General features: G+C 39.7%; 3 protein-coding genes and 3 non-coding genes across 6 annotated transcripts; all 6 read left to right on the top strand.

Moving 5' to 3' along the window:
• Positions 1 to 3,187: 3,187 nt before the first annotated feature.
• Positions 3,188 to 3,277, top strand: LOC137957396 (small nucleolar RNA snoR69Y). Its single transcript, XR_011113364.1, has one exon. It is a non-coding gene; the product is annotated as a small nucleolar RNA snoR69Y (small nucleolar RNA).
• Positions 3,278 to 3,351: 74 nt separating this feature from the next.
• Positions 3,352 to 3,428, top strand: LOC137957397 (small nucleolar RNA snoR53Y). The gene has a single exon (XR_011113365.1). It is a non-coding gene; the product is annotated as a small nucleolar RNA snoR53Y (small nucleolar RNA).
• Positions 3,429 to 6,509: 3,081 nt separating this feature from the next.
• On the top strand, positions 6,510 to 8,828 carry LOC137957018 (subtilisin-like protease SBT1.5). The gene has a single exon (XM_068804719.1). It carries the CDS (start codon positions 6,510 to 6,512, stop codon positions 8,826 to 8,828), a length of 2,319 nt encoding a protein of 772 aa, XP_068660820.1.
• Positions 8,829 to 8,991: 163 nt separating this feature from the next.
• On the top strand, positions 8,992 to 9,065 carry TRNAV-AAC (transfer RNA valine (anticodon AAC)). Its single transcript has one exon. It is a non-coding gene; the product is annotated as a tRNA-Val (tRNA).
• A 232-nt stretch (positions 9,066 to 9,297) lies between these two features.
• Positions 9,298 to 10,861, top strand: LOC137956190 (uncharacterized). The gene is made up of 4 exons (XM_068803567.1): positions 9,298 to 9,636; positions 9,719 to 9,901; positions 10,087 to 10,325; positions 10,414 to 10,861. Exons 1-4 carry the CDS (start codon positions 9,355 to 9,357, stop codon positions 10,658 to 10,660), a joined length of 951 nt encoding a protein of 316 aa, XP_068659668.1. The 5' UTR covers positions 9,298 to 9,354; the 3' UTR covers positions 10,661 to 10,861.
• A 407-nt stretch (positions 10,862 to 11,268) lies between these two features.
• Positions 11,269 to 12,865, top strand: LOC137955897 (uncharacterized). Its single transcript, XM_068803104.1, has 4 exons — positions 11,269 to 11,703; positions 11,793 to 11,975; positions 12,224 to 12,462; positions 12,545 to 12,865. Exons 1-4 carry the CDS (start codon positions 11,422 to 11,424, stop codon positions 12,789 to 12,791), a joined length of 951 nt encoding a protein of 316 aa, XP_068659205.1. The 5' UTR covers positions 11,269 to 11,421; the 3' UTR covers positions 12,792 to 12,865.
• Positions 12,866 to 26,532: the final 13,667 nt, after the last annotated feature.

Below are 26,532 nucleotides of genomic sequence, written 5' to 3' on the forward strand. Positions count from 1 at the left end.
CTCCGTCCCGGATCGGAGGTTCATAATTTTATAATAGATCTTTGCGCAGTGGGGACCGAACCAGGGTGCTTAGAGAAACAGAGTGGAGCTGTGACACGTGGATTGCTTTCCGATTCCGAGATGTTGCGACCGGTGACAACGCGGCTAGCGACAAAGATACCTTATTATTATATAACAAGAGATAATTTGTCTCTTTGAGTATTATATACTTTCATTATTACGTTAAAATAAAATGTTTCATGACCACTCAATTCACCAATTAGTTTATTAGTCTTAGTGAGCGCTCATGTGTCCAGACAAGCCACTCTGTCTTCTACAAAGCTGTAAAAGATTTAAATAAACTGAATTGCTCCCTTCTTAAGATAATTCCATTTTGATCACCTTCAAAAGCTTAATGGGAGTTAGGGGTGGCTTGGAACAGAACTAGCTCGCGAGCGGCTTGATTTCGGTTCGATTTGGTATACTTGGATCTCGAGCTGAGTTCGAGATCCGGGATCAACTTATTTAAATTAACGAGTCAAGCTCAACCGAATCAAGGTTCAACTTGAAAGTTTGCGAGTTAGCTCGTTAATTTAACGAGCAGCACAGGATTTGGAGAAATCGAGACCAAAGCGCATAGCGGAGCGAGGGGGGGAAAATTATTCATCCCCTCATCACCGCCAAGCCGCTCCTGTCCGCTGCTGTGGCCGCCTTTGTTGTCGTCGACAACTGCCTCGCCGGCTGCCTTCTGCCTTTCCATCGCTGCCGCTCAATTTCTTCCCCCTCGTCTACCTTCACCTTTGTTTCTGTCGCAACCGTTATCCCCAACGAAAGTTCCTCGCTGGTGTCAGAATGATTTTGCCCACTTTTGTAGGCGGTAGCTTGGCTAGCCGCTGTCATGGTATCAGAGCTGGGCACGCCACGTCCTGCATTCGAATCCCGTGAGAGGCGGTCAGAATGGGCGGCTAGCCGGTATCAGTTGGAAGGTTTTCCCTCGGCGTCATTCCTCGTCTCGACGGAAAACCATACCCCCCCCCCCCCTCACGCATGCGCGAAGATGATTTCGCACGTGCGAGATCAAAAAGTGAGTGTTTTTTTTAAACTCTTCTTCCTCGTGGCTCTTGAAGAAATCGAAAATACATTTTAGTAGAAATAAGTTAGTGTCTCATTTTTCTAATTGAATTTTCTTATTAAAAAATTCATATAATTTTCTAAGTAAGATATTTCTGCCAAGATGGGCTAGAAAACTACATAGAAAATTTTTGAATAAGTATTTGACAGTTGATGCTGTAATACTTTTAGCATGAGGCAATTTTCATAACAATTTTGTGTTTAACATTTTATTTGATTAAAAATTTATCGATAAATATAGTTATATATTAGATTCATTATTAATTTTTATTTCTTTCCCTAAAAGAGGCAATAAGATGTCCATTTAACTTTCCTAAGAAAATTTTAAAATATTTCTTGTAATTTTCTAATAAGTCACTAATAGTAATAAGATTTTATTTAAAGGTTTTTTTAAAATATTTATCATAAGAAAAATATTTTTAGTTTTTCCTATAATATAAATTTTCAACTGGGGACACTTAGGAGGCCATAGTAAATTTATGGCCAGATTCAAAAAATACAAAATAAGTTAAACAACATTTGGAGTAAAAAATATTAATATTGGTACGTTCTAATCCATTATAGAAATTCAATCCTAAACCTCCCCTATCATTTTTTTAAAATGTATGCATAATTTTATATATAATTTATTTAACATATATTTTATATAGAGTATTAAATGTAGGTTAAACTCAAACTCAGCTAGAGTTCGAGCTCGAAATCGGTTAAAATTATTTGGCTCGAGTTCGATTACGATTTTAGGTTCGAAGCTAGGATAAGTCGAGCTCGAGTTCAAAATATTTAAATCCAGCTCGACTTGAATAAAGGTCGGACTCAGTTGGATATGATGTCACCCTTGTGTCCAATTTTAAGTAGAGGTCATTCCCAAATTTATGTAAAATATATGCATAATTTTATATACAATTTATTTGACATATATTTTTTAAAAAATTTTAAATGTATGTTGGAGCACAAACTCGAGACAAATATTTTTTGAAAAGTTTTAAATAAATATTGAAGCTCAAGCTCGGCTCGAACTCGCCTTGAGCTCGGTTCGAACACGGTTAAAATAATTAGGTTCCAGTTCGATAACAATTTTAGACTCAAGCTCTAATTCAAAATATTTAAATCAATATCGGCTCAAAGATAGGCAGGGTCAACTCGGCTCGGCTCGATGCCACCCCTAATGGGAGTGATGCGATCCTAATTAGGTAATTATTCTCTCTCGGCTTGAATTGTGTAAACACCTCTTCTTAGCTCTTGCCCATTCAAATGAAGAAGAAAGAAAGGTGAATTGTGAATCCAATCGGCACTAACGATAATGTAGTTTCTTTGATTCATGAAAAATACTGCCAAATATGAAACGGATAACGACGGAAGCATCCAAATGAATTAGTTGTTCTCCTCAAGTGGTATGACACCTGTGCATACGTACCCGGATGGGACTATCACGATTCATTTTACCGATCAAAGATTTTTGAACCATTATTGGTAGCGGTGACGTGGAAAACAAGCTGCGTAGTACTAAGACTAAACTAGAAGATGTCAATGGAGAATGAATGGACTGAAAGAGAGACAACTTCCAATTGGAACAAAAGGGCAGCTCTTTGGTTTGGTAAATGAAAGGTGCAGCCATAGTCAGCCGCCCACTCACTACGAGTCTGGTCTTTTTCGTTGGGTTGCGCGTGGTGTCCACTGATATGACAAGATTGGATCTCGTCAGTGGGCACCGAATGTTTTGGTGGAATTTACTTCCCTGACAAAGTGATCCTTTGGAATTTTACAATCCAGTCATCCAATTCCGTTGCTGTTCGTCCGCATTAAACCAAAGGATGCGGACGAAATTATTTGTAAGTTCAGGGGTAGTTGAAAACCTTGAAAAACCTAATCGCTTTCTCTTCTGGTTTAAATACCCCCTTTTCCTCTTGTGCGTCTTCCACCTAGCGCGGCTATCTCAAAGTCGTTGTATTTTCGATTCCCAGATCAGCAGGCTTCTGTTATCATTTATCCATCCGGAATTTTCAATTTCCTGCTACCGTGCTACGTCGCCTTTGTCATAGGTGCATATCTTCTTTCTTATTGTGTTTTTTTGTCGATTTGATGCGATGATGATATTGTGAATCCCAGCTCATTATGAGACCTATGTGGTCGGGGAAAAGAACAGCTTCACAAACCGTCTGAGCTATCTTCTTGTTCCAGGTAAAATTGCAACAGCTCGTTAGGAGATTACGAATTTCATAACAGATATTTTCGGTGTTTTGAGTTCCCTGTGATGTCCATTGTACCATGCTAATGCTGAAATGCTCTGATGGATGAACATTTCATCTTCTGAGGGAATTTTTTTTTTTTTTTTTTTTTCTAACATTTTTTTAATGTTTTTGAGGTTTTCCCTATCTACTGATTTCTCATCTCTTCGTTGGTTTCCCTTTATGATTTATTTTTATGAACAGAATCTATGGAAGAGATTACATTATAAACATTTTTATCTTGTGATAATTCGAAGAGCTCTTGAATCGTAAAGAACCGAGAAATGCAATTAAGTTGATATTATAATTTCAAACACGATCAAATTTTTAATACTGCTAACCAATTATATTAAATTTTGGAGTAAAATAGTAATTAAAAATTTCAAACATTTATTAAATTTTAAAAATAAAATTAGCTCAATGATTAACCCTATCCATTAGAGGAATGAAGGGGAATATTGCACCCTTTAATTTTGGATTTAATTTTTGCACTAACAGAACCCCTACTTGCCTATGTTAGAGTGGGTTTGATTTAATAATTTTAGTTCAAGCCATGCCTAGCTTGAGTTTGGATTATGTGGGTGGAGTCCACTCGAGTGTGTCCATGTACACCTTTCAATCATTATAATTATATCTATTGAGAGGAATAATATAGGACGAATTAGAATTTGGAAAAAAATAAAGTTTGAATAACTTCAAAATAAACAACAATTTTACTAAAACATGTAATGAAGTCGAATATAGAATATTTACCCTGGTAGAATCGTAACCATAGAATATGCCCCTAATCAAAATGCATACATTTGTCCCATACACTATGGGGATGGTGTGAAGAGATATATTTTACATCCCAGAGGGATTTTAATTAGAAATACCATTGTGAAAAAAAATTCTTGGCTAGTGGGTAATTAGATTGTTTTTAAAATATTTTTATCTCATCTTGATTAATCATTTACATATGATATTTTATCTTGTGGAATTAAATTATTATATCTTCATGATTAATCATATTTTTTATGTCATTAATTTTATGTGACTAAGTTTAATGTCACTACAAATTTTCATAATTAAAAATGTTACGGTTATTACTCAATTATTCAAATATAAACAAAAATATAACACCAAAATAATTGACTAAAATTGATACCAATTATTAATTTTTTATTTTTAGTTCAGCAAAAAATATGCATAAAATCCTAAATAAATATCTTCATATGATAAAAATTATCTTAAATATGTATTTATATATTCATATATATATATATGTGTGTGTGTGTAAAATTATTTAATTCATATGAATTAAATGAGAAATAGCTTAAAAAACAAATATATAAATTTTATAGTTATGCTAATATCCATTAAATGTATTTCACAATTAAACATAAAGTGAGATGGCTTGGAGGTTATTTTCCAAAAAATTAAGTTGAGGAGTGGGTTCGAATAACACACTCAACAATTTTTTTTCTTCTAAGGATCATTGAGCCCCCTAACCAACTCTATTGCACGGTTTAGGAACGGGTGAGTCGCATCCAACTTAGTTGACTCGTGCTGGCCTCAGTTACCACCTCGACGTTGGCCACCGTTGTAATCAACGACGGCGCACCCAACATCGACCTTGGCTATGTTCCAATATACTGCAAAGCCAAGAACGCACAACGGAGCAAATGAAAAATTCCTTTACAAAATATGATCCCTTGCACCTTTTCTGTTCATCCCTACTGCTCATCATCTCTGTTGTTGTGATACACGATAGACGATGTGCAGGGAAATCTACAAGTTATTCTTTTGATGCAAGTTTCCTTATTCTTCTTAAAGGTGCATCCGTAAAAAAAATTTGAGGGAACATAAAAAATTCTTACCCAGTTTGCATTCGTTGAAAATTAAGAGGGAAAGGTTTCACGTCCAATCCCGACTTCCGACTCTTTAAGTAAACGAGTTGGTTCGCAAAAATTGAGATTCGTTCGGATTCAACTTGTTTACTTGAATGAGTTAGAAACCCAATTTCGAATTCGATTCGACATTCGGTTTATTCAAATCAAACCGAGCTCGAGCTATTCGCAAACCGGCTTGGTTTGATGTCATCCTTAATTGTGCCGGCATAAAAAAAAATTTAAATATTGATTAAAATTGATATTTACTAATTAATTATAAAATCAAACATATATAACTTCAAAAACATATATAAAAATCCCAATTTTTTTACCAATTATGCAAAGAAAATTTTTCTAGTTACACAAAAAATTTACTAATTGGTGTAAAAATATTCTAATCGTATAAAAATAATATAAAACTGAAGATGATTCTTGAGTATTGAATGTATCAATGCATCTTATTTTCATCGTAGGGATCCATTTGCTGGTCACAGAATCTTTACCACTCAGATTGGTGGTGAAACTTTCTTGAAGGGTGGACTGGACTGACCTGCCTTCATTGCCATTAACACTGTCTGGTAAACATGCTTGAGCAGGATATAGAACAATAGAGACACAAAGCTTTGATTTTCAATGGAAACTTCTGATTGGAGCAGTCACTTTACCTGATTGTGCCTCTTCATTCATTTTGTAAGTTATGGAAGTGTATTCGCCTCTCAGATTCCGCAACTGTTGAGACATTTGGTCTCCTTCATGGCATATGTATAGTCAAATGCAATCATATTCATGTCTGGATGTAACAGCTAAGGAGTCCACGCCCCCCGAGAGGAAATGGAGGTCTTGTCTGTTGGGCCATCTAATGGGAATCAGGAGGAAGATGGCACAGCTATGAATGATTTGAACTCTTTGGAGAATCAGGGTAATGTGAAAAACAAATTGTAGTCCAGTTTACACAAAGTTTCTAATAAATTTAAATCTTTATTCGTAACAGGAGAGATGTCTTCCTCTTAGCTGCTCGCTAGAAATAGCCACGCGGATTTCTAACTTCCCTGCCTCGGTTCTCTCGGCGTCTTACCAAATTTAGCCCCCGAGTACGCCAAGGAAAGTCTGTCCGCATTCCGGTGCTTCCCATTGTCTGAAACGCCTGAATCCGGCCTCATTCACTCACATAACTCTACAAGAGATAGAATCCACCTACTTTTCCCTGCACATCACGTATTACTTTACCGGTCTACCTCTCCCCTGTTCTATAAATGAGGTCTCATGCTCAGAGCATGTTCAGATTCCTTCTCCAAAATCCAGAATGGGTCTGTTCTGGGCACTGCTCTTTGCTTCCTTACTCACAATCTCGGAAGGTGTCGAGGAGAGACAGACGTACATTGTCCGCGTCAAGAAGGACGCAAAACCGTCCGTCTTCTCCTCCGTCGAGCAGTGGTACAGCTCCACTCTGAGAGGCCTCACTTCCCGTCATTTGCGTAGCGAAGAGGGAACGCCAAAGGCTGGAGATGATCTCCTCCATGTTTACAAGACCGTCTTTCATGGCTTTTCCGCGCGGTTAACAGCGTCTGAAGTGGAAAAGCTAAAAAATCGTCGCAGCGTACTTTCCCTCTTTCCAGACCGAGTCCAACGACTCCTTACGACTCGCTCCCCTAGGTTCCTCGGACTTGCCGGCGGGAGACACTTACTTAAGGAGGCAGACTATGGGTCGAACATCGTTATCGGGATGCTCGACTCCGGAATCTGTCCTGACAAGCGGAGCTTCCATGATCGACACCTGGGTCCAGTTCCCACCCACTGGAAAGGCGAGTGTATGGAAGGCCCGGGTTTTAAGAAAACCAACTGCAACAGAAAAGTCATCGGAGCCAGGTTCTTTGCTTCTGGGTATGAAGCTGGCAGAGGGAAAATCAACGCCACCCAGGAATTCCGCTCTGCACGAGACTCTGACGGTCACGGGACTCACACTGCTTCCACCGCAGCTGGCCGTTTAGTAACTAATGTCTCGCTGCAGGGCTACGCCAGTGGCGATGCTGTGGGAGTCGCCCCCAAAGCGCGACTCGCTGTGTACAAAATATGTTGGTCCTTGGGTTGCCACGACTCCGACATACTCGCCGCCATCGACAAAGCCGTGGAAGACGGCGTTGACATCATTTCGCTGTCCATTGGAGCTAGTCCCACACCGTTATACGCTGATCCAATCGCCATGGGAGCGTTTGGAGCGATCGAGAAAGGAGTGTTCGTCTCGGCATCCGCCGGGAACGACGGGCCTGGTGGGATGACGGTTACGAACATCTCACCATGGATAACGACTGTCGGTGCTGGGACGATGGATCGAAGTTTCCCGGCCGACGTCTTGCTCGGTGACGGGACCGTTATTTCCGGAACCTCTGTCTACGGTGATGGAAATTTTCCTGTTAAAAAGTTTTTCCCCCTGTATTCCGCTTGGAACGAGACGCAGGAGGAAGATAGATTTAAGGGTCTGTTTTGCATGAAGGGTAGCCTAAAACCTGAATTGGTACTCGGCAAGATTGTGATATGCGAAGTCGGTGGGATTCCCCGCGTGGAGAAGGGAGAGGCCATGAAGGAAGCCGGCGGCGTTGGCATGATTATCACGAACGCTGCCCCGGCAGGGTATGCACTGACAGCAGACTCACACGTGCTTCCTACCGTTGCAATCGGAGAGAAGGACGGGTATGATCTCCATGGGTACCTACTTCGCAACCATGACCCGCAAGCAGCTTTCGTCTTTCACGGAACTCGGGTAAACGTGAAGCCAGCGCCGACTGTCGCCGGTTTTTCATCTCGCGGGCCAAACCTGGACTCGACGTACATCATCAAGCCCGACGTGCTCGCGCCTGGCTCTGACATCTTAGCGGCATGGCCGGAAACTATTGGTCCGACGAGCCTACCATCAGACAGCAGGCGAACGGAGTTCAACCTCCTGTCCGGCACGTCGATGGCCTGCCCCCATGTCTCCGGCATTGCAGCCGTTCTGAAAGACTCGCATCCCGACTGGTCTCCGGCCGCCATCCGGTCTGCGCTCATGACTACCGCGTACGTGATCGACAGAGCTGGTAACCCACTAGTAGACGAGAGCTCCCGGAATGCTTCGACGGTCTGGGACGTGGGTTCTGGACACATAGACCCCAGAAAAGCTATGAATCCTGGGCTCATCTACGATCTCTCTGCGGAGGACTACATCGATTTCTTGTGCAGCTCCAATTACAGTCGCAAGAGCATTCGAGCGATCATTCGGAGGCCGGCCAACTGCTCGAAGAGGGGAGGGAGATCTTGGGATCTCAACTATCCATCGATATCGGTGGTCTTCGCGCCGTCGGATGATGGAAAGTCGAGTGAGGTTGAAGTCCAAAGGACGGTGACGAACGTGCTAGACGGCCCGGCGAGCTACACGGCTAGAGTGGTAAATCCCCCGGGAGTAACCGTCAAAGTGACGCCTTCGAAGCTTTATTTCACTAAGAAAGGTCAGAAACTCACTTTCGTGGTCAAAGTGTCGGCTTTGAATGTCAAATTATCGTCGACAAATTCGTATAGTGTATTTGGAACGCTGACGTGGTCGGACGGAAGACACGTGGTTCGGAGCCCAATCGCAGTGACGTGGCAGTAGTCTTACTAGAGGCATAGAGAATTGAAGCCGAACATAAGAACGTGAGTAATAGTTGAATTTTACTTTTTCTGTATATATTAACTGTATTAAAAGGATGTTTATTTCTGTGTTTCGCTTTAAGAAAGTAGATGAATATAAGTGCGTTGCTAATGAGAATGAAACTGGTGTCGTGGTGTAGTTGGTTATCACGTCAGTCTAACACACTGAAGGTCTCCGGTTCGAGTCCGGGCGACGCCAAGTTTTAGTGTTTTTTGTTTTTTGGTTTTTTTACAACTTAAGATCGTTATTTTTACTATAAGTAATTTGGTAATACTTCCTAAATTAATTACTTTACAATGGTAGCCCGCGATGCACGAGTGCCACCATTGGCATTCGTCCTCTGTCATGATCACAGACTCAACAGTCATATAAAGACAAAAGTCTGAATGGTCGATCTCTTTAAATGTTTCTGCCATCGCTTCCAACTGACAATTGCTTGTCCCCAACCCTCGCCAAATCCATCGACCGAGAGAGGAAGAACGCAGTAATGGAGGGAATCGTGCATCATAGCGTTTCGGTGAACGGCGTAAACATGCACTACGCGGAGAAGGGAGACGGACCTGTGATCCTTTTCCTTCACGGCTTCCCGGAGCTCTGGTACTCGTGGCGTCACCAGATGGTTGGGCTTGCCGCGAAAGGATACCGTTGCGTCGCGCCTGATCTCAGAGGCTACGGCGACACTGACGCCCCTCCTTCCATCACCAGTTATACCCTCTTTCATATTGTCGGTGACCTTATCGCTCTAATCGATGCCCTAGGCCAAGACAAGGTAAAAGCTGCAAAAGTGAGGATGTTTTTGTTCTGTTCTGTGCCTGTAGGATGAACGTCGCGATTCGCTTTTTTGTGTTCAGGTTTTTGTGGTGGGACATGACTTTGGTGCGATCGTCGCCTGGCATTTAGGCCTATTCAGGCCGGACAGAGTTAAGGCCCTTGTCAATCTGAGCGTGGCTTACAGGCTCTTCTTCTCCTCTGGGGATCCTATTGAAAACTTGCGACAAGTCTATGGCGACGACTACTACATGTATCGTTTCCAGGTTAATTTTTTCCCTCTTTTGTTTTTTTCTTCTCTGGCTTCCTTTACTTGTTTATCCTAGGTGCAGATCTGAAATAGCAAGTGAAGTTGTGAGTATTGATCGAAGGAAGTGAGTAATTTTTAATGGGGTTTTGTGGAACAGTACGGTCTTTTCTCAAACTAACCGTAGTTAAATTTATGTGGTAGAAACCTGGGGAAATAGAAGCCGAACTTTCGACCGTAGACCCTGCAATTCTGATGAAATTTTTTCTGTCAAATCGGGATCCTGGTCCTCTTTTGATACCTAAAGGCCTCCTCGGCCATTTGGCGGAAATGAAAATTGCGAGGCCCTGTTGGGTATCTGAGGAGGATATCGAGTACTACGGCAAGGAATACAGAAAGACTGGTTATACCGGAGGAATCAATTACTACCGTATGTTCAACTTGTAAGTGAAAGTTGGATTTAGACATAAACGTAAGAAAGTCGGTTTGAGGGTCCTCATCGTCGTGATAGTTACATGAATCCATGGGCAGGGACGTGGAGATGGTAGCAGCATGGAATGGAGCAGAAGTGGAAGTGCCGAGTAAGTTCATCATCGGAGACCTGGATCTCACTTACTCCATGCCAGGGGCTAAGGAGTATATCCACGGTGAGCAATTCAAAAAAGATGTTCCGTTGCTGGAGGAGGTAGTGGTGATTGAAGGAGCAGCTCACTGGATCAACCAGGAGCGAGCGGATGAGGTCACCGAACTAATCTTCGACTTCGTTAAGAAGTTTTGATCTGCTCAAAATGTCAGTATTCTACTACCCCAATATCGCCTCCAGCTCGAAAAATTTGTATCGTTGAAAAAAATATATTTTATGTAAAATACACATAAGACTTTTCACCAACCTCATGTAAAATAATTAAATTGATTGGAACATAATAATTTTATAATATATCAGACAAAATATTACAAGATTGCGGAATCGACTAGATTTGTTTCTTACCTGGATCCTGTTTTTTATGGGGTGGTTGGTCGCATCGTGCCCCTTTTCGTTCAACTTCAAGTTTAAATTCAAGTAAATGATCTAATTCAATTTAAAATGAAAGAAAATTTGTGGTGAGTGAGTACGCGTTTAAGGAAAATGATTTTCAATGTTTGTGTCCCAAAATGAAAAATTTAATCAAAACAAGAAAATAAGTAATTTGTTATAATATATTTTTAAAATATATTATATATTAATTAATAATTATAAATTATTATAACCGTGCACTAATTAGATAACTTAGTGTTTTGAAAAACGTTACATATCATTCGCTTGAACCAGGCGGAGGTGATCACATGAACTTTGAACTCGAAGTTACGTTGCCTAACCCTCAGACGCCGAAAAGGAATGGTCCGAGAATCAGCCTAGATACAACGCATCCCCTTCGGCGGTCGCCAGGATTACGCCTGCTCAATATCCATAAATTTCATCCGTCATATGCGTTTCAGTATTAACTATCACAGTTCTCAAGCTTCGCCATTTCCATAGGCTGAAGGAGGGAGAAAGCAGAAATGGAAGGAGTGGCGCATCACACCGTCTCGGTGAACGGCATTAACATGCATTACTCAGAGAAGGGAGACGGACCTGCGATCCTTTTCCTCCACGGCTTCCCGGAGCTCTGGTACTCATGGCGTCACCAGATCGTTGCGCTTTCCGCCAAAGGATACCGTTGTATCGCGCCTGATCTCAGAGGTTTCGGCGACACTGACGCCCCCCCTTCCCTCTCCAGTTATACACTCTTTCACATCGTCGGTGATCTTGTTGCCCTGATTGATGCCCTAGGCCTAGACAAGGTAAAAAAACGTTAAAAAAAAAAATCTTGTTTTGTTTTCTGCTTTTGGGGTGAATGATTGATTCGTTTTCGTGAGGAATATTGGTTCAGGTTTTTGTTGTAGGCCATGACTGGGGAGCTTTCATGGCATGGTATTTATGCCTCTTCAGGCCGGACAGGGTTAAAGCCCTTGTTAATCTAAGTGTGGCGTACAGGCCCTTCATCGCCTCTCGGAATCCTATTGAAAGCTTGCGAGAAGTCTATGGCGACGACTACTACATGTGCCGTTTCCAGGTTTTCTTTTCCGTCTTTCTTTTTTATGGTATCTCCATTGTCCTTTTCACTCTTGGCATGTCCTTGAGGCGAAGCTTGAGAATTCCCTCAATAAAGTATCAAGCCAAAATGCGTGGAAAAGTGTTTTTTTGATTGAATGAAGCTACGGAAGGTACTGTTTAATGGAGTTTGTGGAAAAGATCAGCCCCATTTTTGTCTCTCTCTCTCTCTCTCTCTCTCTCTCAGCGTGCTTAATTTGTTCTTGGTAGGAACCGGGGGAAATAGAAGCCGAACTGTCGACTGTGGACCCTGCAATTGTGATGAAATATTTTCTTTCGTATCGAAATCCTGGTCCCATTATAATACCTAAAGGCAGCATAACCCATTTGGCCAATTTGGACATCGCCTTGCCCTCCTGGGTATCTGAAGAGGACATCGCTTACTACGCTAACAAATACAGAAAGACGGGTTTCACCGGAGGTGTCAATTACTACCGGGCCATCAACTTGTATGTCATAATACCCCTAGTCTTTGATTGTTCTGATCCTCCTCATCTTTCTTTGTGATAGTTACATGGTTGAGTTGGGCAGGGACCTGGAGATGCTAGCAGCCTGGATTGGAGCACAAGTGAAAGTGCCGAGCAAGTTCGTCGTCGGAGACCAGGATCTCACTTACTCCATGCCAGGGGCCAAGGAGTACATACACAGTGAGCAATTCAAGAAGGACGTTCCGTTGCTGGAGGAGGTAGTGGTGATTGAAGGAGCAGCTCACTGGATCAACCAGGAACGCGCGGATGAGATCACCTATCATATATACGACTTCATTAAGAAGTTCTGATCAGCTCAAGCCTCCGTCGATCTATTTAATAATCGAACTAATGAGCTTATGAATAAAGTATGATCATGAGTCGAAAGTCACAAACGTAGTTTGACTAAGAATTTGATTTTTCGGAGGCATTTGAAGAAAGATGATCACGAGTCGAAAATCACAGAAGTAGTTTGACTCATATCTAGGGGTGGCATCCAGTCTGTTCGCCAATAGCTCGAGTTTGGCTCAGTTAGATTAAAAAAAACCTGATCTTGAATCGAATTCAAGATCCAATAAACGAGCGTAACCCCAATGAGGCTGGTCGCGAACCAGCTCGTTTACTTGAACCCAGACTAAAGAGTTGGGAGTCGACCTTTTCTCTCCACTCGAGACGGCAGTTTCTGTTAAACCTTGTCGGAAAGACGAACCTCCCTCATTGCCATCTGCCAAGGAGTCTCTCTCAGCGGACGACCGTGTGTCCCTTCGCCAATTTACATATATTTTTCTCACTCTATCCTTTCGTTCTCCTCCAGACTTCATCATCCTCTCGAGTCTCGTTCCTTGTTTCTTTCATACTCGACTCTATCGGTGTCACTCTTCCCTACATTTCCACGAAGCTCTTTCCAGACAGACCTCTACGACCAAATACGCTACTGGAACCTGACCGAGAGTTAAGAACAAGAAACGACTCGAATTAATAGAAAGAGCAGTAGCGGGATTAACCCAGGAAGTTCAAGCTTCATGGTTGAATTTCCATTAGAGCAACAGTTTATTTATTTAAATTTTTGGGGATTTCACTTAAATACCCATTTAAAATAAATTATTTTCAAAAATACCGACGTCATCAAAATATTTCTAAAACTACCCAACTTTGACCGGTCAAATGCCTATGTGGGCAGTCAAAAGCGACATAAGCTTTGATTGCTTATGTGTTGCCACGTCATCATAGCAATCAACTTACATTGACACCTCGTCCGACACATCACTATTTTACCACGTCATCTGCCACATAAGCTACCACGTCACTTAAATAAAATATTAAATAATATTTTATTTAAAATAAAAAATCTTATTAATTTCTTGCCACGTAAGCCCTCACTTAAGTTTTTTCTCAAAAATCTCTCTCCTCGATATTTCTTTCCCCTCGCGTCTCCTCTCGACCCCTCTCCTCTAGCCGCTGCCGCCGCTCGCTCTCCTGCCGCCGTCGCTCGCTCTGCTGCCGCCGCTCGCTCTCCTGCCGCCGCTACTCGCCCCTCGACAACCCCCCCACCCCCCCCTCAACCGCTCTCTCTTCGTCTCAACCCAGACTTCGTCTCAACCTCATCTCTCATTATTCTTTTTCGCTCCCCTCTGTTCATCCTCTCGCCGCCCCTTTCTCAAAACCGAAAACTATCATTTCATCTCTTCGGCGCCCTCTCTCTCAAAACCGAACCCTATAATTTCCTCTCAGGGCCCCCTCTCTTATTACCCTATTATTTCACTCTCTCGCCCCCCCCTTCTCTCAAAACCGAAGCCCTATTCACCCTCCAAACCAGAATTTGAATTTCAGAAACCGATTTAGCAGGGTGATTTTTTAGGGTTTTTGTTAATTGAATCTAATTACTGTGTTTAATTACTGTATTGATTTTTTTTTTGTGATTTACTGTTTAATTACTGTATTGATTTTTTTTTTGTGATTTACTGTTTAATTATTGTATTGATTTTTTTTTGTGAGTTACTGTTTAATTATTGTATTGATTTTTTGTGATTCACTGTTTACTGTCAATTGCAGATAAATTAAAATTATTGTAAAGTTTAACTTTAGTTTATGGATTCCTATGCCATTGAATATTGTATTTTCTGAAGTTGTTAGTTTAATTTTAGTTAATTTCGTTTAATTTTCTGATTTATGAAGTTGTTAGTTGTTGAATAAATTTGAAGTGTCATGGAATGATCATGCCATGTGGTGAGGAGTTTTGGGTGTTATAAATATCCACCACAAGGTTTTTTTTGTTTTGTTTTTGTTTTCTTATGTTTGCCCTAGTTACTAGGATGGGTACAAATTCTGATTAAGAGTAGGTTGGGTCCAGTTCAAACTAGGCTGAGTCGCCTGCACGAGCGTCCTTTAGCCAACGAAACCCGACCCCCATCACTGACGAGGTACGGTTCGTAGTGACTGCGAAGTCATATGGGGCTCTACCAGGGGTGTTCGATGAATTTGGACTTAGGTGTGTTTTTGCATTGTTAGGACTAGTTATCTGTTATAGAATTATCTGTTAGGACTAATTATTTTTTAAATGTTGAATAATTTTGAAGTTCTATGGAATTATTTTTTTGTTTATGTTATATTGAGTTTCCATGTGTCCCTAGGGATGGGTAGAGAGTCTGATTAAGAGTAGATTGGGTCCAGTTCAAACTAGGCTGAGTCGCCTGCACGGGCGTCCATTAGCCAACGAAACCCGATCCCCATCACTGACGAGGTACGGTTCGTAGTGACTGCGAAGTCATATGGGGCTCTACCAGGGGTGTTCGGTGAATTTAGACTTAGGTGTGTTTTTGCATTGTTAGGACTAGTTATCTGTTATAGAATTAGTTGGATTATTTTTTAAATGTTGAATAATTTTGAAGTTCTATGGAATTATTTTTTTGTTTATGTTATATTGAGTTTCCATGTGTCCCTAGGGATGGGTAGAGAGTTTGATTAAGAGTAGATTGGGTCCAGTTCAAACTAGGCTGAGTCGCCTGCACGGGCGTCCATTAGCCAACGAAACCCGACCCCCATCACTGACGAGGTACGGTTCGTAGTGACTGCGAAGTCATATGGGGCTCTACCAGGGGTGTTCGGTGAATTTGGACTTATGTGTGTTTTTGTATTGTTAGGACTAGTCATAAAAATTAGAACTTAGATAATTTTTTGTATAAATAAACTCTTACTAATGTATGTAGTTTTTATAGATTATATGGCGTCAGTGGTTGGGTTCTTCTGTCGATACAATGGAAAATTGAAGGAGAAGTCTGGATATTTTGATAGTTATGATGGAGGTCAATCACGAATGATAATGATTGCGGTTTCGACTAAGTTTAGCGAGTTCTTAGTAATGATGTACGAACTCACGGGGTGGGATAGTGATACTCATCAAGTGTTTATTAAGGCCAAAATTCCATTTTCTGATGGGGTTTTTGTTATCTTACATGTGCAAAATGATTACGATTTGACTCAATTATTTGTGATGGCTTCAAATAATCGATCCATGGTTGAGATATTCTTAGAAAAAGTCTTAAGACAAAGAGCCCATGGAGGGGAAGGTACGAGCAATCGAAACTTTATTGGTGAAATATCCTATCCCCAAGAACAAGAATTACCTTGTACACAAGAGTAAGTATTTATGTTTGTATATTTATGATATGAATTGTTAAGTTTATATGACTTGTTTTTAAGTACAAACTATTATCTATATAGGTGTAATACAGAAGGGCGTGAAGTGGGGTTTTTGAACCCCTTGCCTATTGCATCACTATCTGAGTGTGGAACATCTTCTCCCATGTAATTTTTTTACCCTTTCGTTGTTAAATGTGTGAAATTTATGTTATCCCTACTTAGATTTTTATGTCTATTGTTGTGTTTATTCAGGGTTGTTACTAATGATGAGAGTGATAGTTTTAGTGATGGTTTTAGTGATGATAGTGATACTATTAGTGATGATAGTGATATTGGTGTAGAAGATATTGAAGGGGAAGGGGATGAGATATTTGAAGCCAGAGTTCATAGTAACAGAGTTGAAACAACAGATGCAATTGGGTACCCGGATATATATGAAGATTCTTGGGAGCTTAATACTAGATGTATCAAAGATAATTCCAGAATAAATGTTTTAGACTCAACATCAAATAATATCAGTGTAGGTCAAATATTTGAGGATAAGACCCAAATGATGCATTTTTTGAGAAAGTACTCGGTTGAAAGACATGTTGAGTATGAGACATTGAGGTCTAGTAGTTATGATTATAAAATTAAATGTTGTGTAGATGGATGCCCTTGGAGTGTTTTTGCATCATGTGATCGGAGGATTCGTCAATTTAAGATATGAAAGTATGGTGGAGATCACACATGTGTTAATAGAATCATTCGTGACAATAATAAAGTGTGTACATCATCTTTCATTTGTAAAGTCATTATGCCAACAGTGAGGGCGAATTTTACTTTGAGTCCTAATGATATACGACTGATCATCAAAGATAAATATCATATCTCTATCAAGTATGGGAAAGCATGGAGAGCAAAATGTAAAGCTATAAAAGCAATTTATGGTGATTGGGATGAATCATTTAATCTTTTGCCACGGTTTTTAGAAGCAATAAAAGAGGCGAATCCAGGTAATGAATATGTACTGTGTTGTGAGGAATTTGGCCATGAAAGGATGTTTAAGCGTGTTTTTTGGGCTTTTGGGCCATCCATTGCAGGATTCCAACACTGTAGACCCCTTATTAGTGTTGATGGAACACATTTATATGGGAAGTATCCTGGAACTCTGTTGATTGCTACTACTCTTGATGGGAACGATGGTATTTTTCCTCTAGCTTTTGCTATTGTTGAAATAGAAAATCAAGACACTTGGGAATGGTTTTTTGCTTATTTAGATCATTTTGTTATTAAAGGAACAAAACCATTCACTCTGATTTCAGATCGTCAAAAAGGTTTAATAAGGGCAGTCCAGACACAATTTCCACCTTCAGAATGTTATCATCGTTATTGTTTACGTCATTTAGTTGCCAATTTCAAGAAGATGTTCAAAAATGAAACATTGAGTGCTCTCATATGGTCTGCAGCAAGGAAGACAAATATTACTGATTTTGATCATACGATGCAGTTGATTGAACAACAAAGTGAGAGAGCGAAAGAATTATTGACAGAAGGACAATTGAGTCCTGAGTTTTGGTCATTGGCACACGATGGCAATGTTCGCTTTGGTGTGTTGACCACCAATATGTCTGAGTGCTTTAATAATGTTCTAAAAGGTGCTAGAAGTCTTCCAATTCAGGCATTGGTGGCATCAACCTTTTATAGATTGAATAAATTTTTTGTGAAAAGACATGAATTTGCTGGAAAGATGACATCGTTGTGTACTCCCTCTGTTGATGCTTCTCTAAAAATTAAGTTGGATAGAGCAAGAGTATGTCATGTATGTCGGCATCAGAATAATATGTATGAAATTACTATGGATGATGGAATGGCGTATCAGGTAGATTTGGTGAATATGACATGTACATGCACCCATTTTCAAATGGAAAAAATTCCTTGTACCCATGCCATTGCAGTGTGTAAAAAAATCAACTATGATTTCAATCAATTGTGTGGTCATTGGTATACAACAGAGGCATATAGAAGAACATATGCAATGGGATTTTATCCTCCTAAAGATAAACTCTATTGGCCTAATACGGGTGGGCGAGTTGTGCCACCTATTGCAAGGAAACAACCAGGTCGTCCACGTTCAGTTCGTATACGTACAGAAATGGATAAAGGAGAACATGGCACCTATGTCTGTGGTAGATGTAAACAATCGGGGCATAACTCTAGAACATGTCGAAACCCGCCAGTTAACGCTCCAAGAAGTAGCAATCCAAGGTGAATATTTTCATTACTCATGAAATTTAAGTATTACCATTGATAATTGCCTTTTATATTTTGGTATTCTATATGTATTAATCAGTCATTTTAAAATTTTATATTTTGTAGCCGTTCTTAGTGGAAGTTGTGGTTTGTGCTCATTTGGTAAAGCCCTTGTTTGAAGATGAGGGCACGTCAGTGGTTGAGTTTCCTTATAGATTCACCATTTGTGTAAAGATTGGTGATGATTCTATTGTTTCCTCTGTATTTTTTGTTTCATTTCAACATATAGAGTACTTAGTTGAATGCATTAAGGTTTATTTTTCCTCATTTCATGTAGGTTCAAGATTTGATCTCCCCATCTGGAAATAATCAATCAAAAGCTCGGATCGGATGGGTCCTCCGGATTCGTTTGTAGAACTTGTCCAACAGGTAAGAGTTTGGTAGAAGACCTTTCCGATATGATTCGTGACTAATTTGTTTCAATTGATGCATGCTGGGAGAATACTCCAACTTGAAGAAAACTGTGAACTATGAATGAGGTAGATATAAGCACGAGAGGGTGAAAACATTAGAAAGAAAAGACAAGGATCTTTAGCAAGAGAAAACTTTTATAAGACATTAACTACCTGATTTCGAGGAAAACATAACACAGAACACTAGTCAGAGTAACATGTCCTGTGTTTAATGCCTCGTTCTTCAGTTAGTTTATCCTTATATTGATATAATCTAATTCTTGATTTCTGCAAAGAACTAGAGGTCTGCTGACTGGAAGGCAGCAAGAGCTTACAAGGATAGTGGGGTCATCTATGATGGTAGGGTTGAAGGCTTCAATGGTGGTGGTTTATTAGTCCGGTTTTACTCTCTGGTTGGCTTTCTTCCTTACCGACAATTAAGTCATTCCCATTCATGTAAAAGTAATCTCTATGTTTTTTGCTTGAAATTAGATTTGATCATGTAGTTGTTCAACTTTGCAGTAATGACATTTTCAAATTTTTAGTATTGTGAAAACATGTGGTAACTCTCTTAGAAAGTTTCTTAAAATTTTAATTTTCAAGAAATGTGCACTGATAGGTTATTTTCAAAACTAACAGAAAGTGCATCCCTATGGGAATTTAGTATCTGAGGGAGAAGACCCTAGATGTATAAAAAACAAATGGAAGCATTGGAGGGATTCTGTCATACATTTCTTGTGTTCATTAACCATGAAATATATGTTATGTCTCCGGTTACACAAAAAAAGTAATCATGCACAATATGTAAACTAAACCAACAATAACTAGATATATCTCTTTATCTCATTTTATTTTTCATTGCTAATAGTGAATATGTAATTATTTGTGGGACAAATATTTAGCTAAGTTTCATGAGATTATGTGAATTTGGAAACATGTAAGCAGTCTTAAATCCCGGTTAGTTGATGTGGCCTTCCTAAATTAGTTGTATTATGTCTTCCTGCAGCCTAAAATGGTGAATGCTTCTATATGAGTTTGTTCTTTGTTATCATTGTTTTCAATCCCTTTTACACTCTTCCTTTCACATGTGGATGAAATAGTAATGTCTTTATTGAGAGCATGAAGTCAATTGAAACAGAGAGCAATCCCAAATATGGAACTGGAGACCTCAAAGCATTGTATTAGCTCCATGCAGTTCTTTGAGCCTTTCTGCTCTTTTGTATGTGCTACTTGTCAGGTTTGTCGATGGTCCGATGTACAGCTTCTCTTGGGTGGTGGTTGAAGCTATTGAATTGTGACAAGCAACTTGGATATCAAGTGCAGCCATAATTGCATTGAATTAAAGGAAACTTGTTGTCTTGGTGTACCCTGATCATCCATCTTCATTTGCTATAACTCACACCATCTGACATGCATGTCACATCAGTTATGGTTCTCACATTCTTTGCCAGACGGTTTATTGTGTCATTTATCGTGTGTTGAATGCTTATGGTGTCCTAATTATCCGGTCATCTTCGCATTTGGTTTTAGAAAGGATAACCAATTTTTTTTTTGTTTCCTTGTCAATGCATCTTTTCTATTTCTTGCTGGAAATGATCTATCTTTGAGTGCTTGTTGCTTTAGGATTTGATAATCAAGCTTCATTTGCCTGATAGGTTCTTGAGCCAAGTTTTGCTAAGGGTAATCGAGTGATGGTCTTCTGTAATATCTCAAGTCATTCAATCTTTCAGAGTTGAAAACCTGAAGAAGTACAAAAGTGACAATGGAGATTGCCCAACCTTGGTTTGCACTGATTTGGCTACTCGTGGGCTAGACTTGGATGTGGATCATGTCATCATGTTTGACTTCCCCTCAAAATCTGTAAGCTTGCAACCCGAACAACTATTTGGTTTAGATTCAACAACCTCCATTATATTTGGAAAAAGCTCTTATCTGGTTATTTGTCATGATCTTTTAGATTGACTATCTTCATCGCACTGGACGAACTGCTCGCATGGGAGCAAAAGGTATATTTGAAATTCATCTATCAAGTTGTTGAACAAAAAAACTAATTTGCCTTTAAGCCGTGTAGAATTGGTAGTAGTTGCTGATAATTTTGACTTTTGGACGTAGCTGATTGTTCTTTTGATTCGTCATAATGTTAAATTGACATGAATGAACTTTCAAAAAGAAAAATATTGCTGTGTATGAATTCTTTTAGAGGTATGGACATCATCCCTGCTTCTTGTTACAGGCAAAATTACGAGTGTAGTTGCAAAGAAGGATTTGATGTTGGCAACCCGAATAGAAGAGGCAATAAAGAAGAACGAAAGCTTAGAGTCTGTAACTGCAGACAGAGTTAAAAGAGATGTGGTGAAGGCACGGCAGGGTGATCCGAAGAGAAAAAGTATGAGTTTGGTAAATGCTTCAAAGCAAAAAAGGAAAGGAACAGCTGCATCTGCAAATTCATCCAGATCAAAAGGTTGACGGCAAAAAGAAATCAGTCGGTGACAAAAGGGGAAGATTATCGTTGACTAAGAAGCCTGTAACTCTTGCAAAGCCAGTAAAAACTTCTTCTCCTACCAGCCCAAGAACAAGAGGGGAAAGGAAGAAGCCCGGTGTTGTGAAATCCACAGGATCTAAGCTAAGCGTCGTGGGGTTCCGAGGACGAAGTTCATCTACAAAAAGGGCCATATGATGCATAGTTGGATTCTTTAAGAACGTATGCTTAGTTTCACATGAAATCCAGTAAATTCTGCAGAACAGGAAAGAATTTCTGTGAGTGTATCTTTAAGTTGATCCAAGTAGTAGAGCTCGCTCCCATTTCAAGTTAACACGAAATTTCACGATTCTTTTAATATGCCCTGATCGTCCAAAACATCCAAGTGGAACAAAAGGTAGATGACACAACGTTTATTTTTGTCAAAAACAAAAGGATTGCTAACTCAATAACATGATACGACTTTAAAAAAAACTATTTAATAGCAAATGGCAAGGCTATATTTAAGTCGGGTTCCCTTCACCCAGCCCCTTCCCCATCCCTTCTGATAAATCTCTCTAGCGGCATACCATTTTGCGCGTCTTGCGAGAATCAGGCCTTCCGGCATCCGCGACGTCTCAGATTCTGAAATGAATTGCGCTCCATACTGGAAGTCGTAAAAATATTTTTCTTGTTACCTCAGTTAGTACTCTGCTCTCAACAGTCCCAGCTCAATGTGTGAAGAAAAGAAACGAAACGAGGAGAGAATTTTGTCTACTTATTGAAGAGTGGGTCACAGACAGACAGCAGAAAATAGGGTAGGGTACATTGGTATGGTATCCTACAATGTCTGATATTAATTGTAGAAACTAGGTAGATCCTTAGGTTCTTGTTGGCTTATGGATTCCTTGTTTCACTTGGTTAGCTAATTCCAATGCTATGCCTTTTTCTAATACTTCTATCTATCGTTTTAAAAGTCAGTAAACATCTTCTTTCTTCTGTTTTGCAACCAATTTTTTTCTAAATTTTATGCACAAAAATCATGAAGGTGCAGCTGTTTTTGAGATGCTGAATAAAGCTTTGGAACTTTCACGTCGTAAGAAAAGAGTCACTGAGGAGCGTAACATAAAAATTTTGATAGCACAAATGCATGTTGCAAAGGTAGTTAATGGGAGCTTTTATGCCGCACAGTGGCAAGACCCTGAATTCTTCTATATTCTATTCGTGTATCTAAAATAAAATGGACTAATTGCTCTCAATATTTAGATGAATAAGAAAATTATTTTCACAATATACAGGGTGATTTTGAAGAGGGCTTGAAGAGATACCAGGATTTGGTTAATGAGGATCCGCGAGATTTTCTCCCCTATCTTTCTCAGGTAACCGTTTGTAGGAAGTCCTAAAGACCTTTTACAAGGTGACTGGATTTATTCGGTTCTCAATTGGAAAAGAGCATGAAAGAGGGCCCTGCATCCAACATCAACATTGTGGGTGAAACATATTATGATAATGGACCTAAAGATCAGTACGAGTGGAACCAGAAATGAAAGATCAGCTACCACTAGATTAAATATCCATCGTGGCATCCAGATTCCAGAAACCTGGCTAGTATAAAACTGGCCAACAGAATAATAAGCTTCCAAAGTTGTCTAACGTTTTAGTGTCTGTAACAAAGAACCCAAATACCGACCCAGCAGTAAAAGCATGCTACGGTAGATGTAGTATAATGCACACTTCTATAAATGCACCCAAATACCACCTGTTGCAGAACCTCTATCGTTACATAAACAACATTTCTCTATTTTAAAAAAAAAAATCAACATTATTTCTGAAGTGGACAAATACAATAATATAAAAAGTTAACGTTTTGGTAAAGGTAGTTAGTACATGCCCATGAAAGTGTCAGAAAAGCTATGCTCCTTTCACAAAATAGCCTACTATAGCTTCTACAACTTTATGCATTATTTTCCTTCAGAAGTGGCTTACTCTTGCCAGATACAACTTCTGCCACAACTTCCCACATAAGTAGTTTATTTTTCTGTTGAATGACCAGAGGAAGTTTACGGAGAGAGGGATAACTGATGTACAAAGGCAGTAAAGAAAAAAAGATGTAGATGGCACCAAGAAATCAAGACAGAAAATTGTTGCTTGAAAGCTAAGATAAACCTATGCGGGTGATCAACATAAAGGTTCCAATTTCTCTGAAAAAAATAAATAAATAAAGGTTCTAATCAACATTAAAAAATAGAAAAAAGATCTTGGATAATTCCAGGGCAGTGCACGAGCCTCTGATCATATTGCTTTAATAACTGTCAGAATAGGCTGCTCGTAAAAAAGAACTATTTTTAATTCTTTTTCCTGGTTTATTTGCCTTCCCTCAAGTCCATCAGAAAAGGAGATGAGAAGGAGGAGGACCTTATCATAACTTACAAGCCACAGATGACCTAGAATTACAAGGCAATATTGTTGAATGTTATGCAGCTCATAATTCCTTCCATAGAAGACCCAATATCAAGCATGTCAACTACAATTGAAGTCAATAGGCATGGGAGAAGATGTTCCACACTCAGATAGTGATGCAATAGGCAAGGGGTTCAAAAACCCCACTTCACGCCCTTCTGTATTACACCTATATAGATAATAGTTTGTACTTAAAAACAAGTCATATAAACTTAACAATTCACATCATAAATATACAAACATAAATACTTACTCTTGTGTACAAGGTAATTCTTGTTCTTGGGGATAGGATATTTCACCAATAAAGTTTCGATTGCTCGTACCTTCCCCTCCATGGGCTCTTTGTCTTAAGACTTTTTCTAAGAATATCTCAACCATGGATCGATTATTTGAAGCCATCACAAATAATTGAGTCAAATCGTAATCATTTTGCACATGTAAGATAACAAAAACCCCATCAGAAAATGGAATTTTGGCCTTAATAAACACTTGATGAGTATCACTATCCCACCCCGTGAGTTCGTACATCATTACTAAGAACTCGCTAAACTTAGTCGAAACCGCAATCATTATCATTCGTGATTGACCTCCATCATAACTATCAAAATATCCAGACTTCTCCTTCAATTTTCCATTGTATCGACAGAAGAACCCAACCACTGACGCCATATAATCTATAAAAACTACATACGTTAGTAAGAGTTTATTTATACAAAAAATTATCTAAGTTCTAATTTTTATGACTAGTCCTAACAATACAAAAACACACATAAGTCCAAATTCACCGAACACCCCTGGTAGAGCCCCATATGACTTCGCAGTCACTACGAACCGTACCTCGTCAGTGATGGGGGTCGGGTTTCGTTGGCTAATGGACGCCCGTGCAGGCGACTCAGCCTAGTTTGAACTGGACCCAATCTACTCTTAATCAAACTCTCTACCCATCCCTAGGGACACATGGAAACTCAATATAACATAAACAAAAAAATAATTCCATAGAACTTCAAAATTATTCAACATTTAAAAAATAATCCAACTAATTCTATAACAGATAACTAGTCCTAACAATGCAAAAACACACCTAAGTCTAAATTCACCGAACACCCCTGGTAGAGCCCCATATGACTTCGCAGTCACTACGAACCGTACCTCGTCAGTGATGGGGATCGGGTTTCGTTGGCTAATGGACGCCCGTGTAGGCGACTCAGCCTAGTTTGAACTGGACCCAATCTACTCTTAATCAGACTCTCTACCCATCCCTAGGGACACATGGAAACTCAATATAACATAAACAAAAAAATAATTCCATAGAACTTCAAAATTATTCAACATTTAAAAAATAATTAGTCCTAACAGATAATTCTATAACAGATAACTAGTCCTAACAATGCAAAAACACACCTAAGTCCAAATTCACCGAACACCCCTGGTAGAGCCCCATATGACTTCGCAGTCACTACGAACCGTACCTCGTCAGTGATGGGGGTCGGGTTTCGTTGGCTAAAGGACGCTCGTGCAGGCGACTCAGCCTAGTTTGAACTGGACCCAACCTACTCTTAATCAGAATTTGTACCCATCCTAGTAACTAGGGCAAACATAAGAAAACAAAAACAAAACAAAAAAAACCTTGTGGTGGATATTTATAACACCCAAAACTCCTCACCACATGGCATGATCATTCCATGACACTTCAAATTTATTCAACAACTAACAACTTCATAAATCAGAAAATTAAAAAAAATTAACTAAAATTAAACTAACAACTTCAGAAAATACAATATTCAATGGCATAGGAATCCATAAACTAAAGTTAAACTTTACAATAATTTTAATTTATCTGCAATTGACAGTAAACAGTGAATCACAAAAAATCAATACAATAATTAAACAGTAAATCACAAAAAAAAAATCAATACAATAATTAAACAGTAAATCACAAAAAAAAAAGCAATACAGTAATTAAACAGTAAATCACAAAAAAAAAAATCAATACAGTAATTAAACACAGTAATTAGATTCAATTAACAAAAACCCTAAAAAATCACCCTGCTAAATCGGTTTCTGAAATTCAAATTCTGGTTTGGAGGGTGAATAGGGCTTCGGTTTTGAGAGAAGGGGGGGGGGGGGGGGGGGGGGGGGGGGGGCGAGAGAGTGAAATAATAGGGTAATAAGAGAGGGGGCCCTGAGAGGAAATTATAGGGTTCGGTTTTGAGAGAGAGGGCGCCGAAGAGATGAAATGATAGTTTTCGGTTTTGAGAAAGGGGCGGCGAGAGGATGAACAGAGGGGAGCGAAAAAGAATAATGAGAGATGAGGTTGAGAAGAAGTCTGGGTTGAGACGAAGAGAGAGCGGTTGAGGGGGGGGGGGGGGGCGTTGTCGAGGGGCGAGTAGCGGCGGCAGCAGAGCGAGCGGCGGCAGCAGAGCGAGCGACGGCGGAAGGAGAGCGAGCGGCGGCAGCGGCTAGAGGAGAGGGGTCGAGAGGAGACGCGAGGGGAAAGAAATATCGAGGAGAGAGATTTTTGAGAAAAAACTTAAGTGAGGGCTTACGTGGCAAGAAATTAATAAGATTTTTTTTTTTAAATAAAATATTATTTAATATTTTATTTAAGTGACGTGGTAGCTTATGTGGCAGATGACGTGGTAAAATAGTGACGTGTCGGACGACGTGTCAATGTAAGTTGATTGCTATGATGATATGGCGACACATAAGCAGTCAAAGCTTATGTGTCGCTTTTGACTGCCCACATAGGCATTTGACCGGTCAAAGTTGGGTAGTTTTAGAAATATTTTGATGACGTCGACATTTTTGAAA

The sequence above is a fragment of the Aristolochia californica genome, unplaced genomic scaffold, assembly GCF_029961685.1.
Source record: "Aristolochia californica isolate CCGP_79_NKW_82.1479 unplaced genomic scaffold, dmAriCali1.0.hap1 SCAF_2, whole genome shotgun sequence".
Lineage (NCBI taxonomy): Eukaryota > Viridiplantae > Streptophyta > Magnoliopsida > Piperales > Aristolochiaceae > Aristolochia > Aristolochia californica.

Bases quoted from the DNA above. Each gene is read 5' to 3' on its own strand.
- LOC137955897 (XM_068803104.1), top strand. From the start codon at position 11,422: ATGGAAGGAGTGGCGCATCACACCGTCTCGGTGAACGGCATTAACATG. The intron at 11,704-11,792 runs GTAAAAAAACGT...ATATTGGTTCAG, and splicing joins ATGCCCTAGGCCTAGACAAG to GTTTTTGTTGTAGGCCATGA. The intron at 11,976-12,223 runs GTTTTCTTTTCC...TGTTCTTGGTAG, and splicing joins ACTACATGTGCCGTTTCCAG to GAACCGGGGGAAATAGAAGC.
- LOC137956190 (XM_068803567.1), top strand. From the start codon at position 9,355: ATGGAGGGAATCGTGCATCATAGCGTTTCGGTGAACGGCGTAAACATG. The intron at 9,637-9,718 runs GTAAAAGCTGCA...TTTTGTGTTCAG, and splicing joins ATGCCCTAGGCCAAGACAAG to GTTTTTGTGGTGGGACATGA. The intron at 10,326-10,413 runs GTAAGTGAAAGT...ATCCATGGGCAG, and splicing joins TACTACCGTATGTTCAACTT to GGACGTGGAGATGGTAGCAG.
- LOC137957018 (XM_068804719.1), top strand. From the start codon at position 6,510: ATGGGTCTGTTCTGGGCACTGCTCTTTGCTTCCTTACTCACAATCTCG.